Below are 24,637 nucleotides of genomic sequence, written 5' to 3' on the forward strand. Positions count from 1 at the left end.
CCTTCGGCCCATCAAGTCCACACTGACCTTCCGAAGAGCAACCCACCCAGACCCATTCCCCTACACTATACTTACCCTTGACTAATGCAGCTAACATTATGGGACAACTCATCATGACCAATTCACCTAACCTATGCTTCTTTTGTGATTGTAGAAGGAAACCCCACACAGACACAGGGAGAACATGCAAACTCCACACAAACAGTCACCTAAGGTGAGAATCGAACCCGGGTTCCTGGCGCTGTGAGGCAACAGTGCTAACCACAGTGCCACCATGCCGCCAGATTACTTTGCTAATTTTTTAAAGATTGTTTTTCTTCAGATTATGTGTTCTTGTGGTGTGGTTCAACTGTTTGGATTTCTTCTTCAAGTAATCTCTCAGTTGTGTTACAACCTTTTTAAATATTTTTACGCGCCCTGCTGTGTCTCTATGTGCTTTCCACAACATAGAGACCAGAACTATAACAGTGTTAAATACAACCTGGCCTCAATTTTCTACATATGTTGAAATAACTTCACTACTTTTCAATGCTATACCACTAGAGATACATCCCACTGCTTCATTTGTATTTTTGTTTTGCTGACCTATACTGACATTATTAATGGTTTTTCACCAGTATTCCAGATTCCTTTTACCACTATCAGTTTCTCATTTTTGAAAGCACAGGCGTTATTTCAATTTTTCCCACCAAATTCCATAACTTTGCATTTATTAAAATAAAGGCTAATTTGCAAGAGAACTGCCCAGTGCCAATGTTTCTAATGTATTCATGCTTGATGTTGTGTTCTTCCACAGTATTAGCTTATACTGCCTTGCTTGGCATTCGCTAAAAATTCTGATACATTTGCAATTCAGAATCATTACAGTCAATTCTGGTTAACAATTGTCCCAGCACCAATCCTTATGGAACACCATTTTCCACTTCTTTTGATCGGAATAGCTGTCTTTTACCCCCACTTTCTGCTGATGTCTTTGAGTCAGTTTGGGATAAGATGCAATTTGGGTACATGTTACCTTTAAGTAAATGCATTCACTCAGACTGATAGTGGAACCTTTGTGGAAAATATAAAAATTGCTTTCATTACTTTGTTGATTGCTGCTCTATAATGACATGTTAAATGTTGAGTTAAATAACAACCTTACATCTCTATAAATGCACCTTTCATATTTTAACACCACTGTTGAACGATGTAATCAATTGTTATGAGATGGGATGAAAGGTTCCTTGGTAAGCAGGCAGGCTGCACTGTTAAAAATCACACAACACCAGGTTATAGTGCTCCGAAAGCTAGTGCTTCCAATTAAACCTGTTGGGCTATAATCTGATGTTAAAATCTTCTAGGAGAAAGTGAGGACTGAAGATTCTGGAGATCAGAGCTGAAAATGTGTTGCTGGAAAAGCGCAGCAGGTCAGGCAGCATCCAAGGAGCAGGAGAATCGACGTTTTCGGGCATGAGCCCTTCTTCAGGAATGAGGAAGGGTTCATGCCTGAAACGTCGATTCTCCTGCTCCTTGGATGCTGCCTGACCTGCTGCACTTTTCCAGCAACACATTTTCAGCTATAACTTGATGTTGTGTGATTTTTAACTTTGTACAGCCCAGTGCAACATCGGCATCTCCAAATCAAGGCTACACTGTATATATTGTATTATAGTGAGTGAGTGAGTGGTGAAAGCCAGCTTATTTTGGGAATTACTTATTTGTTTTCCTATTTTTAAATCTGTACATGACACACAATGCTTCCAGAAACCTTTGCTGCAGTATTAACTAGAACATGGGCAGTTCTGGGGGTCTATGGCATACCTTTATGCTGGACCCTCCACAGAAGCTAAACAATCTGTTTCTGTCATGTACTCCGACTTTGGTTTGGTTTCTGAAGGTCAGGTCAAAGTTTTGTCCTGCTCTCTTGTAGATTGATAAACCAAATCTTCCCCCACCTTAGATTAAATTCCCCACAGTGTGGAAACAGGCCCTTTGGCCCAACAAGTCCAAACCGACCCTCCGAAGAGTGACCCACCCAGACCCATTTCCCTCTGACTAATGCACCTAACACGATGGGCAATTTAGCATAGCCAATTCACCTGACCTGCACACCTTTGGACTGTGGGAGGAAACCAGAGCAAACCCACTCAGACATAGGGAGAATGTGCAAACTCCACACAGACAGTCACCCAAGGCTAGAATCGAACCGAGGACCCTGGTGCTGTAAGGCAGCAATGCTAACCACTGAGCCTCTATGCCATCCTTATGAGATCTGACATATAGAGTCATAGTGATGTACAGCATGGAAACAGTCCCTTAGTCCCACCTGCCAGCACCCTTTCCATATCCCTCCAAACCCTTCCTATTCATATACCCATCCAAATGCCTCTTAAATGTTGCAATTGTACCAGCCTCCACCACTTCCTCTGGCAGCTCATTCCATACACGTACCACCCTCTGTGTGAAAAAGTTGCCCCTTAGGTCTCTTTTATATCTTTCCCTTCTCACCATAAACCTATGCCCTCTAGTTCTGGACTCCCCCACCCCAGGGAAAAGACTGTCTATTTATAATATCTATGCTCCTCATAATTTTGTAAACATCTATAAGGTCACCCGTCAGCCTCTGTTGCTCCAGGGAAAACAGCCCCAGCCTGTTCAGCCTCTCCCCATAGCTCAAATCCTCCAACCCTGGCAACATCCTTGTAAATCTTTTCTGAACCCTTTCAAGTTTCACAACATCTTTCCGATAGGAAGGAGACCAGAATTGCATGCAATATTCTAACAGTGGCCTAACCAATGTACTGTACAGCCGCAACATAACCTCCCAACTCTTGTACTTAATACTCTGACCAATTAAAGAAAGCATACCAAATGCTTTTTTCACTATCCTATCTACCTGTGACTCCACTGTCAAGGAGTTATGAACCTGCACTCCAAGGTCTCTTTGTTCAGCAACACACTGTAGGATCATACCATTAAGTGCATAAATCCTGCTAAGATTTGCTTTCCCAAAATGCAGCATCTCACATTTATCTGAATTAAACTCCATCTGCCACGTCTTGGCCCATTGGCTCATCTGGTCCAGATCCTGTTTCATAGAATCAGAGAATCCCTACAGTGCAGTCCATTTAGCCCATCAGGTCCACAACCGACCCTCAAAACAGCAGTTCTCCAGACCTGCTCCTTCCCCTCCACCCCGCCACTACTCTATCCTTGTAACCCTGCATTTCCCATGGCTAATCCAATTAGTCTGCACATCCCTGGACACCATAGGCAAGTTAACACAGCCAATCCATCTGACCTGCACAAAAACCAAAAGATCGGCAGATGTTGGAAATCAGACGCAAAAACAGAAATTGCTGGGAATGCTCAGCAGGTCTTGCAGCATCTGTGGAGAGAAATCAGAGTTAATATTTTGGATCAAGTGACCCTTCCTCAGAACTGTTAACTCTGATTTCTCTGCAGAGATGCTGCCAGATCTGCTGAGCTTTTCCAGCAATTGTTGTTTCTGTACTTAATCTGCACGTCTTTGGACTGTAGGAGGAAACCCACACAGACATGGGGAGGATATGCAAATACCACAAAGACAGTGGCCTGAGGCTGGAATTGAATCCAGGCCCATACCATTGTGAAGCAGCAATGCTAATCACTGAGCCACCATGCCATCCATTTAATTGAAATTAGCATTGCTGCCAATCTCATGTTCCAGCCAATATTTACTTACCTCCATCTTAACCTTTGCTCAGGATGTTGAATTGTGGAGCACTGATTATCTTAGCTGTTCGCCTATTCTAGGTATTTGGTGTGAATGACCATTGACCTGAAATGTTAACTCTTTCTCAGCACAAATGCTGCCAGAGCTATCAAATGTTTCTAAAATGTTTTCTCTCTGTTTCAGATGTTGGCAACTTATGCATTTGTCTGATGCAGAAATCCCTGCTGATAACAAATTGAACCTGTTCAACATTGTACCTGAGGATCTCCAGTTTTACAGTAACAATCCAAATAAAGTAATCTGCTTGTGGTTACATTAACCTATTCCTCTCTTTTAGAATGCTGCATAGTTAACTTTCAACCTCCCCCAGCTTAATTCTTTTTAACGAAGTAATGATTGACTTGGGAGACAGTTACACTTATATAGCTGTCTTCCTGGATATGATCTGGGAACTGAGTCAGTGTCTGTAGACCATGCAGTAGGAGTAAACATCATATTACAGCCCAGTTCCGTCTTACTCAACTGCCATATAAGTCCCAGTTGACATTGAGGCCCCCAGTATGGCCATTGGAATTAGGAATCCTGGCTACTTTCTTCTTTTCTCAACTTGAGAGTAAATTTGCAAAACCTATCAGCAGTTTAACAGTTAGTCTTCAAGAGTTATTTTTACCAAAGCATATCCATGTAAATATAACATTTCTGACCTTCAGACACCTCAAATAATTTGCAGGTTTAGTGTGTGTTCATTACAAGCACAGTTCAAAGACAAGCTGTTAGATACAGGGATGGTAAAATGGCTTAGAGGAAAGATGACATCTTTATTAAAGGAAGGTTTGTATTTCTACAGCAACTTCTCTACCTCAACATCCCAAAGTGCTTTTGAAGTGGAATCATTGTTGTAGGAAAAGTATCAGTCAAATTGCACAAATGAATCCCACAAAGATCATAATGGACACACAATATCGGCTCTTGTTGTTGGAGGGAAAAAATATTGCCCAGATTATTGGGTTACCTCCCCTGGTGATCTTTTTGGAAATAAAGTTGTAGAATCCTTAAATCCAAATAAGGTGTAAATGGAACCTCAGTTTAACATCTTTTTTCAAAGTTGGTATTTGGTAGCAGTTCAGCTTTCCCTTAATACTGCACTTCAATGTCAAATTTCATTTTCTTTTGTTAATGTCTCTTGAACTGACAACCTTATTACACGGAGTCAAAATGTCCTACTAACTGAGGTTGGCACTCAAATTAATATTATTTATAATGTGATCCTTTTAATTCAAATTTAATTCAAATCACTTCTTTGATACTGGTTGATAATTTCTTTCATTTTGAATTCCTTCCTGGTGTACCATTTTAGGAGTCTGGCCATCTTTGAACTTTGATAGATTCAAACAACAACTTGCAATTATATAGCAGTTTTAATGAGGCAAAATGCTCCAATAAGGCACTTCATAGGAACCTTATCAAACAAAATGTGACAAGACCAGAAGACCTAGGTGCAGAATTAGGCCATTCAGTCCATCAAGTCTGCTCCACCATTCGATCAAGGCTGATATGTTTCTCAACCCCATTCTCTTTCCTTCTCTTCATAAACTTTGATCTCTTACTAATCAAGAAGCTATCTATCTGCGTCTTAAATACACCCAATGTCTGTGGCAATGAGTTTTACAGAATTACCACCATCTGGATGAAGAAATTCCTCCTCATCTCAATTATAAAGAGTTGTCCCTTCCCTCTGAGGCAGTTTCCTCAGGTCCTAGTCTTTCTTATTGGTGAGAATACCTTCTCCATGTCCACTCAATCCAGGCTTCACATATTCTGTAGGTTTCAACCAGATCCCTCCCTCATTCTTCTCAACTCCATCGAGTACAAACTCAGAGTCTTCAACTACGCCTCATATGACAATCCCCTTCATCCCCCATATCATTCTTGTAAACCTCCTCTGGACCTCTTCAATGCCACCACATCTTTACTTAGATACTTGGCCCAAAATACTCACAATATTCTAAATGTGGTCTGACCAGAGTGTTATATAGCCTCAGCAGTACATCGCTGCCCTTGTATTTTTGCCTTCTTGAAAATGAATGCCAACATTGCATTTGCCTTCCTAAGTGCCAACTGAACCTGAATGTCAACCTTAAGAGAATACAGAACCATGACTCCCAAGTCCTTTGTGCTTCAGATTTCCAAAGGAATTTCCCCATTTATAAAATAGTTCATGCATTGATTCTTCCTAACAAAATGTATAACCTCAGACTTTGCCACTCTGTATTCTATCTGCCACTTCTTTACCCACTCTCCGAGCCTTTCCAAGTCCTTTTGCAGCTTTCTCACTTCCTCAACAATACCTGTCCCTAAATGTATCATTGTGCCATCTGCAAACCTATCAATAATGTCCTCAGTTCCTTTGCCCAGATTGTTAATGTATCATGTGAATCGTTGCGGTCCCACCACTGATCCCTGCGGATCTCTACCGGTCACCCGCTGCCATCCTGAAAAAGGTCATTCTTTGCCTTCTGCCAGGCAGCCAAACCCCTATCTTGCCCCTAACTCCATGGCAACTTGCCATGCAAAGAGGTATTAAGACAGATAATCTAATGTCTGACTAAACAGCTGTTATTGAGGAGAGGCAGGGAGAGAAGCAGAAGGCTTTAGGGAATGGGTTTTTGAGTTTACAGGCTGAAGGTATAGCCATCAGTTAAGTGCAGAAATGTGGAAATGTGCAAAAGGTTCAGAATTGGAGGAGCGCAGATCAGGGATTTGTGGAGCTGCTTTGTTTACAGAGAACAGGAGGGCCAAAACCATGGAGAGATTCAAATTTTAATAAGTATATGACGAGATTAGATGTGTGCAAGGCAGGTCTTTGCAAACAAAACCCCTTTGCAGCATTGCTCATAATCAGGTTGGGCCAATGAGATTGCACTGTGAAGCTCATGTAGTGCCTCATCAATATACATTAATGAGCTCTTGTCAATATTCATAAAATACATGCAGTATTTTAATACTTTAAGTGTTGTCAGGATTGGAGATTCAACCCGCAAACTGGGCAGGCTCCTGTCATGGGGCATGTACACAGTTTGCAATTATCCTAACTCTATTGCTAGTCCATTACTGCTCTTGGAATTATGCCCTTGAGCTGCTCCATCAGTTTCAATGCTGACTGCAAGTGTTGTGAGAATTATAATGTAAAGCTAACAAAAGAAGCTGTAATTATCCACTGCCTCATGAGCAGCGTGTTTGATACTTCGTTGAAAGATCAAAGCTCATCTTGTCACTGCTCTGGAGAGGCCAAGTGCTGCTCCATATGCGAGTGGAAATGAACTAAAATTAAAACCAAATGAAGGAGCCTGATACATGGAAATGGGTGTCGCAGTTTCACAAATATGAACCAGTACAACTACAATCACAAGTGTTCAAAATCTCCCTCTGCGTTTTCACACACACGTGGGGAAATCCACCCTACATTCTCCAATCTGGAAATAAGAGAGACCAATGTTTGCCTGAGGCAAATTGATTGCTTCCTTCTCATTCCACCACCTCCTCCTATACCAACTGAACAAGCCTAACAATAATAATCTAGCACTTTGCAAACTGCCATTGCCAGGAGGTTAATGAAGGGCTTTTGCCCTAAACATTGATTTTCCTGCTCCTTGGACGCTGCCTGACTTGCTGTGCGTTTCCAGCACTACTCTCATCTCAGCTCTGATTTCCAGAATCTGCAGTACCCACTTCTGCCCGGGAGATTAATAAAGCTTTGTGGTGGATAACAAGGATGACAGTGAAGAGGCATCTCAAATCACATTTTTGACGCAAGCTGATTAACACCGCGGGCAGGCATCTTTAATTTTGCTGGAGCAGATGACGCAAAATAATAGTTGATTTTTCAACTTTAATTTCCACCTGCCTCAACTCTCCCTCTTGTATAGGCTCCATCCTTAGCAAAAAGTTTAGAACCTTCTTTGATTCTAACCAGACTGCCCTTTAACAAACCCAGCTATCTGCTTACCATGTTGCAGACAGCTGCTATGGGAAACTTCCCTGGCTGTGGAAAATCTACCCTCTCCATTCCCTACCCTGGCTGTAGAAAATCTACCCTCTCCATTCCCTACCCTGGCTGTAGAAAATCTACCCTCTCCATTCCCTACCCTGGCTGTGGAATATCTACCCTCTCCATTCCCTACGCAGCCAAGGCTGCCACTGTGGTCCTAGGAAAATTCAGCTCCCATTTATTTCTCTCCACTGATGCCTTCTGACTTGTGGATTTCGGGCATTTCCCACTTTCATTTTGGATTCCCAGCATCTGAAAGATTTTGGTTTTGGGCCTGTTCGTTTTTATGTGGGTTTTGTTTGAGGAAGGCTTGGCTTTCACGAAAACGTGATCTCTTGTTTCTGCTACAGAACATTCAGAGTATTTTTACAAAGGTGCCCGATCGAGCTGTTGTTGGGGTGGTGGGAGGAAGGAGGGAGTTTTGGGGGGGGGGGGGGGGGGGGGGGGGAGTGGTTTCAGAATGGTTTGGAATTTTTGGCTGTGAACTTGACTGTGGTGGTCTCTCAAGATGTACCCCTTGAGAATTGATAGTAAATAGAACTGGTGAAGAAACCTCGTCAATAAGCTGATGTGGAGGCTACTGACAGATAATTCACAGTGACTACACCAGAACAAAGGACCACAGATTTTCAGAAATTAATTTTACTTCATCCTGTGAAGTGAAAGGTCAACTATACTTTACAGTGATGATAGCCACTGAGTTTGTGCATAAGGAACTATGGCATGATGCCATCAGATCACATAGAGCTACAGTATAAGTGGGTCAGGGTCCATATATGTCCTCTCTTGCCATCTCTGAGTGGATAGTTTATCCTGAATAAAGATTGCTCACTGACATGGGTTTCCTCTATCCAGACCTGATTTCATTACAAGGTGGCAGCAGTGATCATAACCAGAAATGGCTGCAAGCAACAAAGGGTCAGCTGAAGAGAAGCCCAGTGACAGTGCAGTGAAATGAGTGAAGGATGAGGCCAGCCCAGCAAACCAACGGGAGCAAGAGACGAGAAAACTGAAGGGAAGCAAAATTGAGGCAAAGGACTTCAGCACCTCACCAGCAACGGCTTAATAGCAAAAGCCTCGGTACAACACTGTCTGCTAACAAAAACACAAGACAATGAAATATCCTTGTCTTTATCATATTCATCCTGGACAATGCAGCCAGCTTCAACCTAACCCCACACTGGCACCAAGACCTTAGCAAAAACCAATAATTATCAATATGGAACATTGAGAAATGAACTGGTAATGGACTACATCTTAAAAGCTGCATCTTCATGTTTACAGTATAAAGAGGGTCTTACAATGATAAAATGTAGTTTATTTTCATTCCTGGGTCCACACTATACTCTCCGAGTGGATTAAGTTTCTTAATTAGAGAATGACTCATATGCCACTAACTCAACAGGTGCAACAGGACAAGGTGCAGAAACCTCACTCCCTCTCCCAGCCCTGAGTCTTGACCTCACACTGGCGGGAAAGCTCCACATCAGTGGTAACACTGTCCAGCCAGCAATGCTGAGGGCCATGTTGACTAAAAGGGGCAGACATTTACAATAGGCTTGCTGAACCAACATAAGGATATTTCTGCCTGTGGGACAAAAGTTTAAGCACAAACCAATAAAATGTGTCGTCATCCAAGAATTTAATGCTACTGTGGAACAAGACACATTCTTCTTGGAGAATGTCATGCACCTTGAAGCTAATTCCTGCTACTCTGACGTCGTGACTGATTGCAAGAAAATAAGTTTTAAATTGGACACAGGGGAAGGCACCTCTATTGTTTCAGATTCAATACCAATGATGAAACTTCAATTTCTCCAACGATCTTCCAAGGCACAGGAGGTATGGCAACAAGAAAGCAAGGGTACATGCACAGTCTCCTACACTGCAACCTAAAGTGATTGCTAGAACATCAAAGTTAAGCTAACAAATGCTGGAGGCCACCGCGGGTCAGACAGCATCCATGGAGAGACAGCAAGCTGGCCTTTCACGTTTAGATGACTCTTCATCAGAGCTGAAGTAAAGTGTGGAATGGACAGCATTTATGCTGTAGTTGGGGAGGTGGGGGGGTGAGGGTGGAGTTGCTGAGGGGAACAGTGGTGCTGGGGGTGTATGCTGCCGGTGCTTACTCAAGCTGAATTAGCAACATCGTTTCTTCACCGGCACCCTCCACCCACTCCCCCCATAGCACAAATGCTGCTCCCTCCACAATTTACTTCAGTTCTGAAGAAGAGTCATCTAGACTCAAAACGTTAATTTGCTCTCTCTCCACGGATGCTGTCTGATTCACTGCGATCTCCAACATTTGTTGTCGTCAATACAGACTACAGCATCTGCAGCAATTTGTTTCTACATTGAAATGAAGCGTTGGCTAGACCAGAACTTTGAAGAATTATACATTAGCTACCTTTTCTTTAACCAATGAGGCTCTGACTGAGAAAATACATAATGCTGATGTTGTACTTTCAGGCAAGTCTGAGATCAGAGCACTATGCAGTGCCTTCCTATTGATTCCAATTCAGATGCAGGTGTATATATATCGCAGCTTTCTGGGTCCACCCACCCCCTCCAACTCATCAGCAAACCCTCCCCCCACTCCCCTCCACCCGCCCACCACCCCCCATCCCCCTCAACTCAGCCTTCTCCCCATCCAATTTTTGAGGCAATTTTCTCCTGTGTCTCTCTGCATAACTTAGAATCCTTGAACTGAAATGCAGCCCAAACCTTCTGTTTCCGAGGTCATCTGTAGAACAGCTTTCATTAGAACTGAGGAAAGTAAGGGAGAATTAGTGAAAGCTGGTTTAAACTTTGGAAGGAATTGAGGAAGTCATTATGAGCAGCCTCTGCCCAGTGACCAGGGAGTGCAAAATGAAGAGAGCCAGTTTCATGATTACGTGTAAGATATTTTGTACAAAGAAGCCAGGGCATGAAAGATTGTGTTGCTCCAGAATTCATTGCCAATGTTAATGACTGTCATAGAGAACGTGTCAAGGTTAGACTGTCAGCTGAAGACATGGTGAATAAAGGGATAAGGGGACAGAGAAGGTACATGGAATTAGGACTGGTATTCCTCATGATATACACTGATTCGACTTTTTGAGTTGTAAGATCAGTTTCTGTGTTCCCAGATAATTTTTATGTAGTGCTGTTCCAAGTTGCCTGTCAAAGACTGAGAGAGCACTACATTCCCAAAAACTATGAATCAAAGCATTACTTTATCCCTATCTCCCTGTGCTATTCCCCTCCATCATCGACTGAACTCAAGAACACATATTAACCCATTTTGTGCTAGAGTGCTCTATCTCAATAGTAGTGATTTCCAAACTGTCTTATGTCACAAACTGAACTCATGTGTTGTCTACATTCTCGTCCTGTATTTGGTCTACTGTTTTTTGTCATTTATATAAATTATATGGATGCAAAAATAAGAGAAATGGTTAGTAAGTTTGCAGATGACACCAAAATGGGAGGTGTAATGGACAGTGCAGAAGGTTACCTCAGGACCTCGCTCAGATGGGCCAATGGGCCGAGGAGTGGCAGATTGAGTTTAACTTAGATAAATGTGAGGTGTTGCATTTTGTAAGGCAAATCAGGGCAGGACCTATACACTTAATGGTAGGGTCCTGGGGAGCATTGCTGAACAAAGTGACCTTGGGGTGCAGGTTCATAGTTCCTTCAAAGTGGAGTCACATGTAGACAGGGCATTGAAGAAGGTGTTTGGCATGCCTGCCTTTATTGGTCAGTGCATTGAGTATAGGAGTTGGGATGTTATGTTGCAGCTGTACAGGGTTGATAAAGTGTGGCACTGGAGAAAGTACAGCAGCATCCGAGGAGCAGGAGAGTCGACGTTTCAGGAAGGACCCTTCACTGGGCTTGGGGAGGGGGAAAGCGCTGAGAAATAAATAAAGGGAGGGGTGGGGCTGGGGGAAAAGTAGGAGGGATGGTGATAGGTGAATGAAGGTAGTTATTGTGATAGGTCAGTGGGAAGGGTGGACCAGATGGGTGAGCAGAAAGATGGACAGGTAGAACAGGTCAAGAGGGCAGTGCTAAGTGAGAGATCCATTGGGAGAACAGTTTCTGGAGGCTTTGGTCTTGCTGTAGGAAATGGTTGGCCCAGTTTGGTACAAATTGAGACTGTCTCAACTTGGACCAAACTGCTGCCTACAGCAAGTCCAAAGCCTCCAGAAACAGTTCTCCTAATGGATCTCCGACTCAGCACCACCTTCTTGACTTGTTCTACCTGTCCATCTTCCTTTCACCTATCTGCTCCACCTTTCCCACTGACCTATCACAATAACCCCCTACCTTCATCCACCTATCATCAACCCACTTACCTTTCCCCCAGCATCAATCACCCTCCCCTCTATTTATTTCTCAGCCCCATTCCCCCTCCCCTGTCCTGACGAAGACCTTATACCCAATACATTGACTCTCCTGCTCCTCAGATGCTGCCTGACCTGCTGCACTTTGTCCAACATCACACTTTATCAACTCTGACTCTTCAGCATCTGCAGTCCTCACTATCCCTTCCTGTGACTGTGCAGGACATTGCTTATGCAATACTGTGTTGGACTCTGCAATACTGAGTTCAATTCTCATTTCCCTGATATAAAAAATATGTTGTTAACCTTGAAAGGGTTCAGAAAAGATTCACAAAAATGTTGTTGGGGTTGGAGCATTTGAGCTATAGGGGGAGACTGAATAGGCTGGGGCTGTTTTCCCTTGAATGTCGGAGGTTGAGGGGTGACCTTAGAGAGGTTTATAAAATCATGAAGGGCATGAATAAGGTAAGTAGCCAAGGCCTTTTACTCAGGGAGGTGCATCCAAGACTCAAGGGCACGGTTTTAATATGAGAGAGGAAGTATTTGAGGGTCAAATTTTTCATGAGAGGGTGGTACGTGTGTGTGGAACAAGCTGTCAGAGGAGGTGGTGGATTAGATGAGATGAGGTCCCCTACACTATGGAAACAGGCCCATCGGCCCACCATGTCCACACCGACCATCCAAAAGGCATCTGGGTGGGTATATGAATAGGAAGGGTTTAGAGGGATATGGCCAAATGCTGGCAAATGGAACTAGATTTATTTAGGATATCTGGTCAACGTGGATGAGTTGAACCAAGGGGTCTGTTTCCATACAATACAACTCTAAGGCTCAATGACTGAGAGGTGGACACACTTGCAACAAATGACTGACTGTGCTGTTCTGTTCCAGATTCATTTGACATACTGAAAATAAGAAAGCAATTTGCTTTCTCACAGCTGAGAAGAATGTTTCCACCAATTACAATTTGTGGGGAGAAAGACAAATTTTTAAAAAATGAGAAAAGACATTTTGTCAAATCTTTGGTAATAGCACAGCTAAGTCAGCCTGTCCTGTTGTGAGAACACCTTTTGTTAGCTAATTACCCTGTGGAGCTTTTCCGAATGCTCCATTGAAAGAGAAGGAGTGGGATTTATGGAGCGATAGAAAAGGTGAGGGAGGAATATGGGATAAAAATACAAAGAGATGCAAAGGTGTTATGAAGCCTTGTGCACGGAATGGAATGGTTGGCTGGCAAAACTGTCATTTCCTGGCAGTCTTCAGCTTGTTTCTGTTTAGCCCAAAAATTGTTCACATTGTTTGCAGAAGAATTGAATCTCCAAAATATCTCTCTTTGGCAAACACCTACGGTGCCCATTTTGAAATAGTCTTTCTGCCAGTTTCAAATTGATTCTATTCACAGACAATAAATCATGTAATTTCAGAGCAATACTATCAATTAACACGTCATTACAACAAACTTACAGACTGCAGGTTTTTACTGCTGATGACTTTGAGGGGCTCACAGCTACAATGCCTGCAAGACCAGAATTTTCTGTCTTAAACACAGAGAAAATTTCTATGCTTTCTCTCTTCCAACTAGTTACGTTAATAGCCACAGTGCTAGCAGCTGAAGTGGTAACTGCCAATGAAGATCATCCTGTGCAGAATAATCTTGGAATGAAGAGTACCAATACTATTTCGGTCCTTGACAGTGTGTAGTAAACATGTAAAACTTCTAAACTTTAATTATGCAATGTCTATCCAAGTGGCTCAGCTTCCAGTGGGTACATGTTTAAAGAGAATCTGCATTTCAAAAGCATATTACAAAACTGTGCCACATTGTTGCAGTACAAAAGGAAACCAAATTTAAGTTTCTTGCCCAGTTCGCGCATCCCTTGTGGACATACACCCAGCTATGCCTCCAGTTTGCTGTAAATACTGTGCACATCCAAATCCTAATAATGACCTTGCATGCATATAATCTTTACAATGGGTGCAACTTCGATTAACTCTTTCTGTCTCCAGAGATGTTGCTGAGTTTCTCCAGCAATTTCTGTTGTTTCTTTCAGATTTCCAGAAGTTTACCTTTATCCAACAATGTTCTGATTTTTTTTTTAACAGTGAGCTTTGTGAAAAGTAATCTTGGTGCTGCATCAACTTTCTTTCCGATTAACAAGGGCATTCTCATCAGAGGCCTGGGAAAACAAACCTCACGTTAAGTGGAAGAGGATAGAGAAATCACAAACAAACCTTTCACAACTAATTCGGCATAGTTGGAAACACCAGAGCCTCCCTGGGATTCAATCACGCAGCGATAGTGGTCAGTGTCACTCCGCACGGTGTTCGCCACATTGAAAGTTGCTACAAATCGACGGTAATTCAGCACCTTCGTCTCCTTCATGGGAGTGTCCTTCCCACTGCGTCGCTGGAAAGAAAGGAAGGAAATATGAATTGACTAGTAAAAGGAAAATGCACTCATTCCATTGTTACATACAATCAAACAATACTGTCTTTGCCAGGGAGAAGCTGATGGCCAAACAGCAATGGCTCAACACAGATTTCAGTTGAGCTCTCCCATAGGGAACTGACAGGAAGGGTGCCATTAAGGCTGTGGGCTGAGTTTGATGTTGTTTTAAAATTCATTCATGGGATGTGGGTGTTTCTGAAGAAGGGCTTATGCCCGAAGCGTCGATTCTCCTGCTCCTCAGATGCTGCCTGGCCTGCTGTGTTTTTCCAGCACCACATTTTTCAACTTTGGTCTCCAGCATCTGCAGTCCTCACTTTCTCCTGTCTCTGGCTAGGCCAGCATTTACTGTCCACCCAGTTAAAGTCAACCACATTGCTGCGATCTGGACTCACGTGTAGGCCAGACCAGGTAAGGATAGCAGTTTCCTTCCCTAAAGGATATCAGTGATCCAGATGGATTTTCCAACAATCAACAATGGATTCATGGTCACTATTAGACTCGTAATTCCGGATTTCTTTTATATTGACTTCAAGTTCCACTATCTGCCGAGGCGGGATTTGAACCCGGCTCCCCAGACATTAGGAGACAGTGAGGACTGCAGATGCTGGAGGTCAGAGTCGAGAGTGTGGTGCTGGAAAAGCACCGCAGCATCTGAGGAAGAGGAGAATCGATGTTTCGATCAAAAGTTCAGGGCTTTTGACTGAAATGTCGATCCTCCTGCTCCTCAGACGCTGCCTGACCTGCTGTGCTTTTCCAGCACAACATTCCCCTGAACATTACCTGAGTCCAGCGATAATACCACGAGGTCATTGCCTCCTCATTACATTGGTGGCCTGTAAAACTATTCCAACCAACCCTGGGAGTTTCTCAGCTACAACATTTGTTAGAATCATTGTGTCTTTTCCTCCCACTTGGTGATTCGGGATCTGTCCCTTGGGAAATCTCTCACCTTGTCTTGACTTACAACAAAACACCTGGAGTGAAAAGGTATGCGCTTTTCCTGTCCTCTATCTTTACCCATTCTAGCCTCACTGAGGTATATTATGTGCAGCTGGCAGAACGGGTGATGTGAAATGATTAACTGACCATTTCGAATTAGTAGGCCTCGCTGCCTGAGTATATGCTTCCAGGTTGGAATCTCACTAGCTGGAAGCACACATTAGAGCCATTTTGCCCCACTATGTATGATGGTCCAGCTACTTAGCTAACACTTGTACAATTTTCACAACCTGCAGTGCTAACCAATACACTAGAAAGACACCAACTCCAACCCACAGTCTCAGCCACAGGGGAGTTAAATTTCTTTTGTCTCATGTCTGAAGGTTAGATTTATAATCAGCCAAAGACTCCTGCCGCAGATCTGAGCATCCCTGCTGTGAGTGTGTCGATACTGTTTGAAATGATCAGGTTCAACGATGCCATTCTGTGTCTGAGTTACCTGGTGGCACAAATGATCCAGGCTCACAAATAACTAATAAGCACTTAGTCAAGGTAACAAAGGGCACCTGGTGCTCACGTAATCATACACATGCAAAGAGCTTCCCAACCAAAGCAGGAAGAGAAATGACAAGTGACTATTAAGATATTCATAAAGCAAAATCCACTGGGAATTGTTCACAGCTCACAGCTGCTACATAATAGAAAGCATGGGTAATTAAGAATAATATATTTGATTTTACATGTCCTTTTGTACCCTGCTGTTCTTTACAAGTTGCGCCAAGCAGCCTGTCAATGAACACAACAGAGTCTGACCCTGCCCAGACCAACTCTCTATCAAGATGTCATCCATGATTCTCAACTCTCAGTTGGTCATAGAATCATACAGTACAAAAGAGGCCCTTCTTCTATCCCACCAAAACCACATGAGATGTACACAAGGTATCCAGGGTATTTTGGTAAATTGGATATCAAATTGGCTTGGTCATAAAAGATTAAGGTAGTTATAGGGGGTGTTTTTCTGTCTGGAGGTCTGTGACCAATAGGGTTCCACAAGAATCAGTTGTGGGACCTTTATTGCCTGTAATATATGTAAATGATTTGGATGAAAAAGTAGGAGATCTTATTAGTAAGTTTGCAGACAACAGGGAAGTTCAGCGGTTTTGGGGAGCAAAGAAGGTTACCAAAGAGTGATAGAGTTATACAGCATGGAAACAGACCATTTGGTCCAACTCATCAATGCTGGCCAGATATTCTATCCTAACCACCTGATGAGGGAGCAGCAGTCTAAAAGCTAGTGCTTCAAAATAAACCTGTTGGACTATAACCTGCCAGTCCAACACCGGCATCTCCAAATCATAACTACCATCGATGCCACTAATTGCTGCCTTAAAGTGGAGAGGATCTCCAAGAAGATCGTGCATATAGACACAGACGTCAAGTTTCGACAGAAATGCAGGAGAGCAGGAAAGATCCCAAAAGATTAGATTAGATTACTTACAGTGTGGAAACAGGCCCTTCGGCCCAACAAGTCCACACCGCCCCGCCGAAGCGCAACCCACCCATACATCTACCCCTTACCTAACACTACGGGCAATTTAGCATGGCCAATTCACCTGACCTGCACATCTTTGGACTGTGGGAGGAAACCGGAGCACCTGGAGGAAACCCATGCAGACACGGGGAGAACGTGCAAACTCCACACAGTCAGTCGCCTGAGGCGGGAATTGAACCCGGGTCTCTGGTGCTGTGAGGCAGCAGTGCTAACCACTGTGCCACCGTGCCACCCCGATTACAGATCACGAACCTGCTCAAGTTGACCTACAACACAGACTACACAGAGAGACTTTGCCACTGCACCTCTCGCAAACTCCTCAATCATCTCGTGCACCAACTCTACAGCAGGTGCCACAACCTTGAAACTAAGATGGAGTCCACATGCTCAGCCTACACCCAGGACACAGCAGTACAGTTACAGGACATTGCCAAACAGGCAAGGCAACAAAACTACACCACGCACATGCACACCAAGAGCAAGAAACTGGAGAAACTTGGCATCACCACCAGCAGTAGCCAAGCCCACCCTGGCACCACAGTGGATAATGGTATCACCGAGGGGAAGTTGATCGTCAACTTATCAGACCACACCCTTCAACCGGAAGACATTGAAGTTCTTAGCAGAGGTCTCAATTTCTGCCCCACCACCAAAATGGACCCTTTGGTTCTTGCAGCACATACGGAGGAGTTCACCAGATGAATGAGACTCCGGGAATTGTTTCAAGGTGCCAGCAGTGATCCCAGTGACCCACTGAGGAATCAGACCAGTCATCACAGGGATTCTTAGAGGAGCGACCAAAGAAGGTGTCAACTTGGACCTCACCGGAGGGCCGCTACCCTGAGCTTGACACTTATGCTCAAACCATCAGGAAATATATAAATGCCAGATTCGTCAGCCGTACCCACAAGGTAGAGCAAAACATCACCCATTCACAATGCAATGCCATCCATGCTCTCAAAACCAATCACAACATTGTCCTCAAACCAACAGATAAAGGAGGAGCCATCGTCATTCAGAACAGATTACTGCAAGGAAGTATACCAACAACTGAACAACCAGAAACACTACAGGCAACTACTGGCTGATCTAACCAAACAGCACACCTACAAACTAAACACATTGATCAGGACTTTGGATCCAGTCCTTCAGAGTTCCCTACATGCCCTCATCCTACATACTTCTCACATATGACTTCTACTGCCTTCCAAAGACACACAAAACCAACACACCAGGACATCTCATCGTATCAGGCAATGGGACCCTGTGTGAGAACCTCTCTGGAATGTCCAAGGCATCTTGAAACCCATTGTTCAGGGGCCTCCTCAGCTTCTGTTGCGACACAACAGATTTCACACAAAAACTCAGCACCCACGGACCAGTCAAACTGGGAACATTCCTCGTCACAATGGACGTTTCAGCACTTTACACCAGCATCCCCCACAATGACGGCATCGCGGCAACAGCCTCAGCACTCAACACCAACAACTGCCAATCTCCGAGCACCATCCTACAGCTCATCTGCTTTATCTTCGATCACAACGTCTTTACCTTTGACAACCAGTTCTTCATCTAGACACATGGAACAGCCACAGGGACTAAATATGCACCTCAATATCCCAAGATTTTCATGCACAGGTTTGAACAAGACTTCTTCTCTTCTCAGGACCTCTAACCAACACTATACACCAGGTGCATTGATGACATTTTCTTACTCTGGACACATGGTAAGGAGTCACTGAAACAACTACATAGTGATATGATCGAGTTTCATCCCACCATCAAGTTCACCATCAACTACTCTCTACCATCTGTCTCACTCTTGGATACATGCATCTCCATCAAGGATGGGCACCTCAGCACCACACTCTACTGCAAACCCATGAATAACATCATGATGCTACACTTTTCCAGCTTCCACCAAAACACATTAAAACAGCCATTCCTAATGGACAAGCCCTATGCATACATTGGATCTGTTCAGATGAGGAGGAACGTGAGAGGCACCTGGAAGTACTCAAGGATGCCCTCATAAGAACGGGTCAACTCATCGACCACTAGTTCCGACGTGTCACAGCAAGAAACCGGAATGACCTTCTCAGGAGACACACACGTGCTGCAACCGACAGGGTACCCTTCGTTGTTCTATACTTCGCAGGAGCTGAAAAACTACGCCATGTGCTTTGCAGCCAGCAACACATTATCAATGAGGATGAGCCAAGACCTTCCTCACACTGCCACTGCTCGCCTTTAAACAACCATCAAACCTCAAACAGATCATTGTTTATAGCAAACTGCCCGGCACTCAGGACAATACCATACAACATTCTCATGGTAGATGCTGCAAGAAATGTCAGAATGTTAACACAGATACTACTATTACGTGTGAGGACACCTCCCACCTTGTACATGGCAGGTACTCATGCAACTCAGCCAATGTTGTCGATCTCACATGCTGCAGACAAGGGTACCCTGAGGTACATTGGCAAGACCAAGCAGAGGCTGCGGCAACGGATGAATGGACACTGCACAATAATCAACTGACAGGAGTGTTCCCTCCCAGTCGGAGAACACTTCAGCGGTCCAGGACATTCGACCTCGGACATTCGGGTGACCGTCCTCCAAGGCAGACTACTGGACAGGCTACAACGCAAAGTGGCTGATCAGAGGCTGATAGCCAGTTTGGTACCCATAGGGATGGCCTCAACTGGGACCTTGGGTTCATGTCACACTACAGGTGACCGCATTGCACTACACACACACACACACACACACGTTTGTGGGGAATTTATACTTGCAGAATTACATTTTACTTTGCTCAAACACTACATGGGTCCATGTAAGATTCTGTGAATCCACGTTTTAGATTAGAATCAGTCTGAACATTGTGGCACAGACAGTCTCACACAGGGCACCTCACACCTTCAATGAAATCGGACCAACATGACACCAATTGTTAAAGTTCACTTGAGAATGTAACTTTTAAAAACGTTTTGCGATTTACATATGAAAGAACTGAAACCAACATGGTCATTCTAAAAAATGAGAGACCTAACCAACAATCCAGGTCTTTTTCAATATATATTTCAGTTTCATCACACTGTAAACTTTTGCTATAAATTCTGTGTCTTACAATCTTATTCTCCACAACCACCTGATAAACGAGCAGCACTCCAAAAGCTAGTGCTTCCAAATAAACCTGTTGGATTATAACCTGGTGTTGTGTGATTTTTAACTTTGTAACCTAATCTAGTCCCATTTGGCCCATATTCTTCTAAACTCTTCTTATTCACATATCCATCCAGATGCCTTTTAAATGGTGTAATTGTACCCACCTCCACCACCTCTTCTAGTAGCTTATTCCAAACAAGCACCTGCATGAAAAAAATTGCATGTTCCTCTTAAATCTTTCCCCAAAGGATTACAGCAGGATATAGATCAGTTGGAAAGTTGGTTGAAGAAATGGTGGATGGAGTTTAATCTGGACAAGTGTGAGGTGATGCACTTTGGGAGGTCAAATGCAAGAGGAAAGAACACAGTAAATGGCAGGACACTTAGGAATACAAAACAGAGGGATCTTGTAGTCCAAGTCCATAACTCCCTCAAAGTGGCAACCTAAGTGAATAAGATGGTGAAGAAGGCATATGGCATTCCTGCTTTCATCAGTCAGGACACTGAGAATAAAAGTTGGCAAGTCATGTTGCAGCTGTATAAGACTTCAGTTAGGCCACATTTAGAGTATTATATGCAATTTAGGTCCCTGCACTGTAGGAATATGGTGGGAGGCATTGCACAGGGTGCAAAAGACGTTTACCAGGATGTTGCCTATTTGGAGTGTATTAACTAGAAGAAGAGGTTAGACAAACTTGGATTGCTTTCATGAGAGTGTTAACGGCCATAAGGGTGACCAGATAAAAGTATATAAAATATAAGAGATATGGATAGGGTGGATAATCAGCATCTTTTCCACGCAGTGGAAATGTCAAATACTAGGTTTATGGTGAGAGGGGGAAAGTTTAGAAGAGATGTGCGAGGAAGGTTTTTTACATAGAGGGTGCTAGATGCCTGGGATGTGCAGCCAGTAGAAGCAGACACATGAACAAGCAGGGAATAGAGGGATATGGACTATGTGCGGGCAGATGGGTTAGGTTTAGAATGGCATCATGGTCAGTACAGACATAATGGAGCAAAGGGCCTGTTCCTCTGCTGTACAGTTCAATGTTCCATGTTCTAGACCAATTTTCCAAACATTGAGCCATAGCCTTGAATGGTGAGTCATGGGTTTAAGTCCTACTCATAAGGCAATGTTAAAGACAGCAACACAATTTTAACCTGGTATTATGACTTCAAGAACATTACATAAAGAACAGATCATCTGGCCACGTTTCATTAATGCTTATGGGAGTTGCTAGATGTAATTTAACTGCCACATTTTCTACACTGTAATAGTGATTACTTTTCAGTATTCCTCCATGGGACATAAAGCCACTTTGACATGTCATGAGGTTGTGAAAAGAGCTATATTCATGCAAATTTTTCCCTTTGAATGTGTAGAGGGATAGCAATCAAGAAAGGTCCCCAGTTTCAGTTCCCTCCCTAGTTCAGAGAGACTGAGACAAATTAAATATCTGCCAGAGTTCACCTGAAAATCTACATGTGGATTTTGAAAGCTAAAAAAACCCGTTTAATTTAAAATGAACCCAAAGGACACAATTTAGTAAATGTAGTGTATGTATCTACTTCAGAACTCAAAGGGATCTAATAAAATATTAATATTCTTACAACAGAAAGACATCAATAATGCCTGTGTTGAGATACATAGTAAAGACCTATCATGGCTTGCAAAATGGTCACTAGTGCCAGACAAGCTACTCAAGACTTAACAAGCAGCATCCTACATGTCACTTCTTCCATATTACTCCTCGTTTATCTTCCACATTCACTCAGTGATTGCCTCCTTTCTCAGCTTCAAGCAGTACATCAGGTTGGTGGTTCAGCAGTTATGTCGTGAGGCTGTGACAATAGCTACAGTGCTTTAATCACCAAAGTAGTGAGGCCGATTTAAAAGCTGATTTTTTTTTCATTACCAATATAGAAAAAAAAACTTTTGTGCAACTAAAATATTTTATAATAGTTGCATCACTGAACACCCAAAATCTCCTAAAAGAGTATACATTACAAATATGAAATAAATTGGAATTAAATATAAAACTACATCTGATGTGACATTCACATCACCAGCATCATCATTTAATGATACTCTTCGTCTGTTTTGTCTTACCTCTTCCTCTCCTCTAAGTGGTTGTTCATTATTAGGACACCATCTTCAGCTCTCAATGTCTTCACTAATCAACATTAGCTAATTTAATAAAATTCTATCTAGGATGAGGAACTTCAATTATGCTAATACACAGGAGCTGAGTTTTTCCTCCATTCATAACTTATAAGGAGTTGTTCAAAGTGATGAGGTTAAATAATGTAAATAGAGAGAAACGGTTTCCAGTACTAGAACAACAATGAAAAATAGAGCAAGTGGGTTTATTATATGGTAAGGTTTGCCTCCACTGGGACATTTTACTGGATGCACCCAGTAACTGAGTGTGAATATCATGGTATTAAAGGATTCAACAGATGTTTATCACAATCAGTTATAAACAAAGAATACATAGAAGATAGAACATAGAACATAGAACAATACAGCGCAGAACAGGCCCTTCAGCCCTCAGTGTTGTGCTGACCTGTGAACTATTCTCAGCTCGCCCCCCCCCCCTACCCCCCACACTATCCCATCATCATCCATGTGCTTATCCAAGGATTGTTTAAATCTCCCTTATGTGGCTGAGTTAATTATCATGTAGGGCATTCCACGCCCTTACCACTCTCTGAGTAAAGAACCTGCCTCTGACATATGTCTTAAATCTATCACCCCTCAAATTGTAGTTAAGCCCCCTCATAGAAGCTGACGTCATCATCCTAGGAAAAAGACTTTCATTGTCTACCCTATCTAATCCTCTGATCATCTTGTATGTCTCTGTCAAATCCCCTCTCAGCCTTCTTCTTTCCAATGAGAACATATCATTGGTGCATGGAATAATATTCAGCTAATAGGTTACAAAAAGGAGCAAGTGTCCAGTAGTGAGTAATCCTGAAGTAAGGAGGCATATGAGACCTTTATATCCTCCGGTCACATGCTATGATATGGTGTTGATATTGCCGTCATATCGCTTATAGATTTACTGATATATTGACCTTGAGACATATCACAATGTGCCTTTTTTTGTTTAGGAAAGGCCCTTGAAGAATAAGAATCACTTTTGAGCACTGAGCCATTACAATCTTGAAGTCACTGCCAAAAAACAAATTGATTATATTCATAAAGAGAAAGCATTTCTGTCCTATTTAAAAAGTGGTTTTCCCTGGAGCATCAGAGGCTGAAGGATGACCTTATAGAGGCTTATAAAATCATGAGGGGCATGGATAGGATAAATAGACAAAGTCCTTTCACAGAGGTGGGGAGTCCAGAACTAGAAGGCATAGGTTTAGGGGAGAGGGGAAAGATATAAAAGGGACCTAAGGGGCAAACTTTTCACACAGAGGGTGGTACGTGTATGGAATGAGTTGCCAGAGGAAGTGGTGGAGGCTGGTCCAATTACAACATTTAAAAGACATCTGGATGGTTATATGAATAGGAAGGGTTTAGAGGGATATGGGCCAGGTGCTGGTAAATGGAACTAGATTGGTTGGGATATCTGGTCTGCATGGACGAGTTGGACCGAAGGATCTGTTTCCGTACTGTACATGTCTACGACCCAAGACTCTATTGGAGTGGATTGTATTGTTCATACACAGAACCTACATAAGCACATACATCCCAATGACTAGCAACTCATATCAAACAACATGTTTCTTCAGCTGTTCTCACCAAGCAGTGTGCTGACTTAGCCAGCCCATGCTTGGAAAACTCAGAGCAACGTGTCCAACATTAGATGCAATTCTTGTGTTTGGACAATATTTACAGAACATTCCCAAATGTGCTAAGAATTATGCTAACCATCAACTTAAGATCAAATCAATGTCTGTTAGTCAAGCTTGCAATGTGACTCACTTGCGTTTGCTAGAAATAACATAAAGTTATGTGCGAAGACCAACAGGCAAAGGGAATTTGTCCAGTCATTGCACCTTTTCAACCAAATAAAAGCATTGGTACAACTGCTCCCTGTTGCATTTTCCATGCCATTGTGTTGACCAATTATTCTGTTTGCCAACCATTCTGTGCCAACTTTCATCTGCAGTCTAAGTTGTTGTTCCCTTTAAAATGTGATATTCTTGCATTGCTCATGGTGTATGCAAGCTTAGACAGCATGTCTTCTGTTCAGCAATATCAGAGGTCTGTGCTACCAAGTGACTATTAATATCCATTTAATTCTTTTTTACCTGTAGCCACAGTTTGTCAGAGAATGTGGTCTGTCCATTGGCCATACACTGGAAAGTCGCATTCTGCCCAGCATTAACTTCTACGTTTTGTAGGCGACGGAAATGAGGAGATTTGGCTGAGGAGAAGAAGAAGAACACAGTTAAATATGTTTTCAACAAGATCGAAAAAACATGCACAGTACATCACAGCCCATGT

At 42.9% G+C, this 24,637-nt stretch overlaps 1 protein-coding gene across 7 annotated transcripts in view; it reads right to left on the reverse strand.

Moving 5' to 3' along the window:
- LOC140476930 (receptor-type tyrosine-protein phosphatase mu-like) overlaps window positions 1–24,637 on the reverse strand; it is an 887,393-nt gene that overhangs the window by 532,591 nt on the left and 330,165 nt on the right. For all 7 annotated transcript variants that reach the window (XM_072569881.1, XM_072569880.1, XM_072569879.1 and 4 more), the window contains exons 5-6: window positions 24,442–24,557; window positions 14,300–14,474 (exon numbers count right to left, since the gene is read on the reverse strand). In XM_072569881.1, coding sequence (XP_072425982.1) covers window positions 14,300–14,474; window positions 24,442–24,557 — 291 coding nt within the window. The remainder of the gene's footprint in view (window positions 1–14,299; window positions 14,475–24,441; window positions 24,558–24,637) is intronic.

This window comes from Chiloscyllium punctatum, chromosome 5, assembly GCF_047496795.1.
Source record: "Chiloscyllium punctatum isolate Juve2018m chromosome 5, sChiPun1.3, whole genome shotgun sequence".
Lineage (NCBI taxonomy): Eukaryota > Metazoa > Chordata > Chondrichthyes > Orectolobiformes > Hemiscylliidae > Chiloscyllium > Chiloscyllium punctatum.